Raw genomic sequence first — 9,063 nt, forward strand, 5'->3', positions numbered from 1 at the left:
CAGGGCTGCCAGCCGCTGCCCAAGCGCAGCTTCTTGGGCTTTATGCAAAGAGCGATGGTGCCTGTGGCTCCCTGGAGCCCCTGTGCTGCATTGCCACCTCGCGGTGCTCCAGCCATAAATTGCAGAGACGTGAAAGCCAAAAGACAGCAGCCAAGTCCAGCTTCCTGCATCCGCACCATCGGAAGTTTCCCCTTGCTACTTGTGCTTCCAGCACACCACTTATGTGGCTGAGCTCCTTTGCAGAAGATGCGAGGAGGCTGAGGGTGCCGCACCTCCTTCCCCAGCCCGCCGGGAAGGCTTCACTACTTGGAGTGTTATTTCAAGTCTGTCTGGTTTCCAAAAGACAGCAGCCAAGTCCAGCTTCCTGCATCCGCACCATCGGAAGTTTCCCCTTGCTACTTGTGCTTCCAGCACACCACTTATGTGGCTGAGCTCCTTTGCAGAAGATGCGAGGAGGCTGAGGGTGCCGCACCTCCTTCCCCAGCCCGCCGGGAAGGCTTCACTACTTGGAGTGTTATTTCAAGTCTGTCTGGTTTCAATGGCCAATTAAGCAGACAGCTCTTGCCTGCTAGATTAATACACAGCATTAAAAGACACTTTTCCTTGTGTCCCTGCTTACACACAGTAATTGAAGTGCCTCCAGCATATCAGTGGTTTGGATATCCCAGACAGCCTTTCATCTCAGGGCACAGCCTCTTTTCCAGAGTCTCCTTCCTGGCGCACTCATTTTCTGAGTCACTTTGGCATCCTTTCCAGTTCTGAAAACCAAACTTACATCCTTTATGCAGGGATACTAACAGCAGACCTTAATGTTTACTGTGTCTTGCTTCCTACTGCAGACACGGATGATGATCTGCCCACCGCCTCTCTCCAGAGCCCCCTCTATGCACCCAGGACAGCCACTGACCCTTCCCAAGCACCGCAGCACACTGTGACTTCATCCTGGGTTTGGCTGGGATAGAGTTGATTTTCTTCATAGTGGCTTGCACAGTGCTGTGTTTTGGATTCAGTATGAGAATAATGTTGATAACACACTGGTGGTTTAGTTGTTGCTGGGTAGTGCTTAGACTGGCCAAGGACTTCTCAGCTCTCAGCTCTGCCAGGTGCTTGGGAAGCTGGGAGGGGGCACAGCCGGGATGGCTGACCCAAACTGGCCAAAGGGCTATTCCATACCATATGATGTCATGCTCAGTGTATAAACTGGGGGAAGAAGGAAGGGAGGGGACATTTGGAGTGATGGCATTTGTCTTCCCAAGTAACCCTTATGTGTGATGGAGCCCTGCTTTCCTGGAGATGGCTGAACCCCCACCTGCCTATGGGAGGGAGGGAATGAATTTCTTGCTTTGATTTGCTTGCATGCATGGCTTTTGAACTGTCTTTATCTCAACCCATGAGTTTTCTCACTTTTACCTTTCCGATTCTCTCCCCCACCCCATTGTGGGGGGAGTGAGCAAGCGGATGGGTGGGACTCAGTTGCTGGCCGGGGTTAAACCACGACAAAGATCTGCACTCAAACATCTCGCCATTACGTACATGACCATTCAGGAGGATGCACAGCCAACTAAATCACATTCTTCAAAATGGACCCAGGAAATGCATGATCCCGAGCTGCAGGATCACTGGGCACTTATCATCATTTTTCATCCCCTCCAGCACCCCGGGATGTTGTACCTCCCATGTCAAAAAGGCAATCAGTCCAGGTTCCAGTTATTCCAAAATACTGAGTAACATCAGAGCTACAGAAATCCCATTAGAAATACCCCATGCACATGAATTGCACATCTTTCTTCAAAAGAAAGAGAAAAAAAAAAGAAAAAAAAGAAAAAAGGAGGTATATAAGGAAAACCTTGTGTGGATGGACTCAAGTAATTCTGGATGTTTATTAGAGTTTCTTCAATAATGAATCAGAGGGCAGAAGTCTGCCTTCCACACAAGCAGCTCTCATAAAAGCCACTATGATGAAGTCTCAGAATCATGTACACAAACAAGCCTTCCGAAACACCGGCAGCCATGCCAGCGTGTTTACCACGCAGCCACCTGCATGGGCAGGGAGAGCCTCCACACTTAGTGGGGGGCTGTTTGAAAAAATCTGGAGCCTGGAACATACTCCTGACTGACCTTTAGAGTCAGCTTTGTTTCAGAAGCTGAAACTGGGCCAGACCAGCACTCCTCTTCTGCAGGGCATTATCCACCACACAACGAAAAAAAAAAATACATCTCCGATTTGACTGGTAATATTCTAACCATATTCCAACATACTTCTAAATCATTCAGGTGCGTAAGCAAATTTTCTCTCTAAGACATTCATCTTCCTCCCCTCACTCCCAACATTTTTGGCAACCTACCCTCTTGTGTTTTGACATTTGCAAGGCTGCATTCCTCTTGTTCGGCTTCAGCGCTCTGTTTAATGTTCTCTACTTCCAGCCAAAAACTGTCCATTGACAAGTTGTCCAAAGACTCTACCCTGGAATTTGTGCCCTCTGACACCGGGGATGCCAAAGGACTCTTCGGAGGAAGCTGGCTCATTTTGAAAGGGCAATTTCTGGTACTGAGAGAGGAAGAGATAAGGAGAGAGAGATTAAGCTACACGTATTCAGATACAGCATTCACAATACAGCGGTCTTCGTTGATTAATGACTGCAATAAAATCCAAACAGAGGTAAGCGCTAGACTTCCTTTGGTTAGTGTTTAGCAATAACAGACAAAGTTGGGATCAAATCCCCTAGAGTAGGGGAAAAACTGCAGTCCAAACATGTGAGAGGATGCAGTATCAACACAGATTTTCCAATGGTGTCCTTCCAGTGACCTCCGAGACACCACCTACCACTCCCACACTTGCTTCCAAGACTCCCCTGCAAACTTGCAGAGATATCCTCTGCATTTACAACAAACCAAGATGTTTCAGGCTTGGTACAGGCAGGCTCTGATTATCTGGCATGCACTGCAGGATTGACAACTCCCAGCCACAGCAGACTGAACCCGGTAGGCTTGTCCTCTGTATGCAAAAACCGGCACAGCTCCATCTCCTGCACTTCAGCTCACGCAATAAACAACTCAGATGTTTGAGGCCCTCTTTTCCTGCCCAGACCAGATTTTTCAGCTGTGAAACAGCACGAGTATCCTGGGAAACCCAAACATACAGAATTTTCTTACCACCCTGCTGATTAATTCATGGGCAGCTGAAGTCCCAGAATGGCCTTGTTCAGCTTTCAACCTCTGTGCAGAAAGCTGTGAGGTTCTCACCAGTTCATAAAACAATGCCTCTCCTAAAATGAACTTTAATTTTCTTCAAAGGGTTACAAGCCATTTAAACCCAGCTCTATATCTTTTTCAATGACTAAAAATTATTGGGATAAATGGACCCTACTCATGAAAACACCTCAATGGTTCAACTTATGAATAGAGATTGTACATTACACTAAGTCTGGATAGTTTGAAAAACACCTGTGAGCAGTCAGCACCACCAAACACAGGTTGAAATCGCTTTCTAGTTTCACAAAAAAACCCGGATTGAGTCTTATGCCTTGAAAACCATGACAACAAAACACCTACAAAATGCAATTTAGCCTCCTAACTCTAGAAGGACTTAGAAAGTTACAGATGGCAAAGTATCTGGAAAGTTTTAGTTGTTTTCATTCCAGAAAGCCATTATTAGCAGTTCTGGCACTAACTTGCTTCTGTTGTAAGAAGCATTTCAAGTCATAAAGGGCTAAATTTGAAGATCAAACAACTAAGAGGCATATGTTATAGGATATTCTGCACCTATATTTATACATGTGCATGGATATTATGCTCATACCTTTTTCTAACATGCACATAGGCAACCCTTCTCTAAAGGTCAGGACTAAAGCAATAACCATCATTCCAGGAACATCTGGAGCCAGCAACAGCACTGAGAACATGAATAAGAAGGGTTTTGTTTGTTTGTTTTACAAGAACACAAAAGTTCAAGATTGAAAAGAGCAATTACACCACCCAGCCCACCTCTGACAAGGGCAGAGGTGATCTGCTTGTTTCCCCACCTTCCCCCCTGCCCCTTTCCTACTCCTCGATACCCAAATAACAGGCCTCCCGCTGGGATGCCTCTTCATGGATCGACTATTGAAGTGCTGTACTAGGGGCTAAGATTTTATTTATTTATTAAACCTTCATAGTTCATGTCCATCTCTCTCAGTTCTACTACAGCTACCATCCCAAATCATTTCCCCTTTCAACTTTTTACTTATATCTTTACCCATAAGGAGTTAAAAATTTAGATCACCTCCCTCACATTAACTCTTCATCTTTAGTACTCCTCTCCATTTACTCACATTTGCTGACAGCCTTCTCGTAAGAGGAGTACATTTAAACAAAACCACCTTGCTAGCCTCAAAAATACTGTTTAATACCTTGCCATGATATTCCACTAGAATTTTATTACACACCCGTCAACAGAAATCATCACTTGCAACATGAAACTAGAAGGAGGATTTTAGATCATCTTGAGTGACTTGGTTTTGGCCATATGAGTGCCAGAAACATTGTGGCAGCTAAATTTGCACTAAAGAGCAGTCTCCCATCTCCATGCATAACACTAGGCAGGCAAAGGAACCATCATACAAGCTCTCCTAATTGCTCTCCTAAAGGCACTCAAGCAGGCACACAACTACTCTTCTTGCCCTAAGTTACTGCCCTATACCTCTGTGGGATCTAGGCAACACAGATCAAGGAAGCTCTAGAAAGTACCTTTTCTTCATGTTCAGCTTGGCTTAGAGCTGGCTCATCTAACATCCCGGAAACCTCCACAGATTCACACCAAAACAGAACTTCTACCCAGGTTTGCAGATCCAGCAGAACATAACCTAGACCCGAGGAGCAGCTTGCACCCAACCCATGCACTCTGCAGCAAGCCAGTGTCACATGTAGCTGTGAAAATCCCTTCCCCATACCTGCCACAGGCCTGCTTGGAAAAAAACCCAACATTTTAAGCCAACATAAATACAATCTTCAGCTCTTTCAAAAGGGTGGCTATTGACTTAGACATTCTGCATGACTTACCCAGTACCAGATCCTGAATGCAAGTTTTAGTCCAGGAGATACTACAACCAAGTAATACTTAACTAATACAATACCAATACTTAACTAAAACATTAGGGCAGATTCCTGGTGTACATCTAAGAAGGGTCACAACTTCCTTACAGTCCAGATTTCAGGCTATAGCCTTGCCAGCAGCTGGTTTTGATCTACCAACACCTTCAGTCCATATCAAGACAACACAGTACGGTGCAAGGATATGGTTTTGCCAGGAAACAGCAAACTGCTGTACCCCACCCTGCTCCGACTTGTGCTTCTGTACCACCCACAGTTATTTCGCTTCCTTCCACAGCTGGACATACAGATGATCTAGTAGTGCTTGCACCAAAAAGCTCTACCACCAGTCACACTCTATGCCTACTCTAGGAGGGCCATGTTCAAACTACTTGTGCAAACAGCACAAAAGCCATCCTGATTTTTTTTTCCTTGAGAACCTCATGGACCAATGCACTAAATCATCTTTCACCAAGATGCGGGATGCTAAATTCCCATAGCAGCTCTCCACAGCAGTAGCAGGATCCAAAGCTCAGCTCTACAAGTCCTAAGCCAGCACTGTTGTTCCTGTCTCACAGGACAACACCAAAGCAAAGTCAGGCCTTTCAATTCAGAAAATTTTTTATTTTCTGGTCTAAATACTGTTTTCCTTGAACACACTGCACAGTGCTTTACAAATCCAGCTACTCAGGTGGAAGGTTAATTTTAGATTCAGTGCACCTAAGAGATTCTTCTTCCTCATTGCATTCCCAAGTCAACGGAGGGCAATCTGTTACATATAAACATAGCAACAGTTTAGATTGAAAGTGTAGATTGTTGGCTTAAAATGTTAATTGCTCAGTTGCAACTGGGCAAAGAGTAGGTGGAATAATCAAGTTCGCTCAGTTGCACTGTCAACGTAACAAAAAGCTTAAGATTATAAAGTTTTAAAAATTAACTCAACAAAAAGCAAGCTGGCAGAAAGATCTCGTTGAGGACAACTATAAAGGAATGACTCTGTGGAAAGACTGACCATCCGAATGCAGCCTTCTCCCCTCGTTTAAGAGCACAGCCAGTTTTCATGGGGCTCGAGATTGATTCAGCTGACTTCCCTAACACCTTCAGGCTTCACCTCACTCAACAATATTAACAGCAGACTTAGGAGAAATTAGACTAGCATGGACCTTATATGGTCCGTTATCTTATTATTTCGTCTGTAACTCCTCTCCGCATAGAGCACTGGTTGCCCTGAGCAAGATCTGCATGCCTGCATAGCACTGACTGAATGTTGGTGGCTTACTGGTCCTGGGCTAGAATATGAAGTCTCAGCAGTTTTTGATCTGCTCCTAGATACTGTCAACACACGCAAATATACTGCAAGCACTCATGCAACTCTTGGCCCTTTTGAATATCAAAATAAAATAAACACTGTTGCTATGCATTTGTTCATTTCAGACTTGAATCATTCCCATCAGAGAGCTTCCCAAAGGATCCGTAGCTGCCTAGACTACTTCACTGCTTGCTCAACATCCTTCCCTCATTGAAATACCTCTCTAGCAGATGAATAAAGAGGTTTCTCAAGCATTTCAACCAGGAGGTGACAAGCGTAAGCAGAGAAAATAGAATTCCTCTAATACTGTTTCCAGAAAAACTAAGGTGAGAAAAAGGCAACAGGAACAGAAGAATGAAGCCTTTCACACACAAGCACCTAGTTTTTAAAGACATTTCCAAATATCTGGAGCAAGCACAAAGGCACACATGAAACAAAGAAACAGATGGAAGGAGTTTGAATTCACCTCAAGAGCAAGCAAGGAGCAGCACACCAAGTCACAGCATCCTGGCAATTCAGACCACTAGCATGAAACACAAGCTCTTTGGAAAGGAGGAAAAAAAAAGTGAGAAATTATTCTATCAACTGGTTGCAGTATTTTGACAGATAAAGTCACTAAATCAGAGAACTGAAACATCTTGGCGTCACAACACACGCACATCTTACCGGCTTTCAATTTACTTCAGGGTCAAAAACAATTGATGGATACAAAAGCACAAGATTAAAAGAAACGAACAAAGATGTCCATGCAGGAAAAAGCGCCTCTTCGTTTTGCTTCCAAGTTCCTACCCTGAGCAAGCAGCTTAAACCCAGGCGAAGAATGGTGCAGGTAATTCTGAAGAGACAGAACCACCTCAAAATCAGCCCACCACAGTTCATAACATGAGAGCTTTTCTTGTTTAAAATCATGTCATAGGGTAAAGGCATCCAGAAACAACAGATGGGAGTATTTGACAAGCTGGAGAAAATCCTGAAGCAGTAAATCACATATTTATAGCTATATCTATATAAAATACAGTTAATTTTGCTTACTGGAACTATTGGAAGTTTAAATCTCAGTCTTTCAAAGATATCAATGTTAGTATAACAACTCCTTGTATGAAAAAAGTCGATCTACCTATTTTCAGAATTTTAGATGGAATATTCATAATCAGCTATTTTATCCAAACACACAGAATTACACAAAACTCCATTCCCGACACAGATAGCAAATTTATCCAGGAGATGCCTCGTAGACACAGGCTCCTCAACTTTTCTACCAAAGGTCTAATCAAAAGCAAGCTTTATTGCGAATCTTTAAAGCCTGGCTCTGTTACTCCTACAATCCTCCACACCTTGTACGCAAAGTACAACCACTGCAGACTACCAATTCCCTCCTCCTTCCCACAACGGGCAGCAAAAGAGCAATACTGAAGTTCGCTCTTAGGAGAAAATGAAAAGCATATGGCTGATTCAAATTCCTTGGGCCAGACTGTAAAAGTAAAGACAGACTAATTATCAAATTACTGTGGCAACGATGAACGGTAACTTACCCAACACACTCTTACCATGCTTCACTTTCCCTGGCTTAACTAAACCAAAGCAGCTAAAGAGGCAGAATTAAAGCAATCTTAGAAGCAGGCTGCACTGCTGACGTATGTCTTCGCACATCTCTAACCACAGGGGACTTGCTCACATACCTGGCAGTGTCAGTGAGAGCATCCCCTACAAGAAGTCGCAGTGCCTCTAGCCCAGGCTATTTTATAGAGCACTGCTGCCAACCACCACTTATGTGGCATTAAGGCATTTTATCAAGGATCTCACCCCCACGGGACGGCACATTTGAAGGTCTGTCTCTATAGCACCAGCAAGAATAGCTCAGATGTCACTACTACAATTTGCTAATAAGATTACAGCTTGTTTTCAGTAATACAGCAATCGGTTCATCAAGATCTTCCATTATGCAAGCAGCTCGGGGAGCAGCGTCATTTAAGGTTGTTTTGAAGAAGCCTGTTCTGCAAGCAATAAAGAGGACGTGCCAGATAGCTCTGCGTGCGTGGCGCATCTCATACCAGACCCAGCTCTCCCTCACCCCAACAACAACAAGGCACTCCCCAACTCCTGTCCTGGCATCCCTAGTGACACCAGAAAGACAAAACAGCCATCTTTGCCCAGCACTACGTCGAGCGAAAAACTCTAATCCTGATGCTACAGCACACTGCCTTAGCTTAGCACCTCTGTTGCTTTCTGTGATGGACCTGAACTCCTGAGGTTACCTCCACCACACCACTTGGAATTTTAAATAAAGCATAGGTTATAACTTACCTGACAATAAGTGCTTCTATCAAAGTATTTAAGGGCCAAGGAACTCCATCTCAACAGCTGTGTCTCAGGGAGTAGCCTTGTCTCCACTCTGTCAAGCAAGGGTCTAAACAAGCAAGCTAAGGAAGAGTGAAATTTGCCTGTAATTATAGATCTGCCTGGAGGTGCCTCACACCGAAACTCAGAGCAGAACAAACACCAGATTGATAAGCCTATGCAGATACAGCCAAATTAAAAATATTCAAAGCCACATTTGGTTTAGTCTATTAGCTGTGTGTCTGTCCCACCACGCTGGAGTCTGGTTTGGCCTCAGAAGACGTAAGCCGTGCAACCCGTACATGGTTTTCTATTTCACGGTAAGGTCACTGCCATGGGCCTGTTCCTCA

General features: G+C 44.3%; 1 protein-coding gene across 1 annotated transcript in view; it reads right to left on the reverse strand.

The window, feature by feature from the left end:
• The window catches only part of ARHGAP40 (Rho GTPase activating protein 40), a 32,904-nt gene that overhangs the window by 18,571 nt on the left and 5,270 nt on the right, over positions 1–9,063 (reverse strand). The window contains exons 2-3 of the mRNA XM_035900844.1: positions 8,056–8,111; positions 2,346–2,548 (exon numbers count right to left, since the gene is read on the reverse strand). Of these exons, the coding sequence (XP_035756737.1) occupies positions 2,346–2,548; positions 8,056–8,111 (259 nt within the window). The remainder of the gene's footprint in view (positions 1–2,345; positions 2,549–8,055; positions 8,112–9,063) is intronic.

The sequence above is a fragment of the Egretta garzetta genome, unplaced genomic scaffold, assembly GCF_000687185.1.
Source record: "Egretta garzetta isolate BGI_Z169 unplaced genomic scaffold, ASM68718v1 scaffold188, whole genome shotgun sequence".
Taxonomy (NCBI): domain Eukaryota; kingdom Metazoa; phylum Chordata; class Aves; order Pelecaniformes; family Ardeidae; genus Egretta; species Egretta garzetta.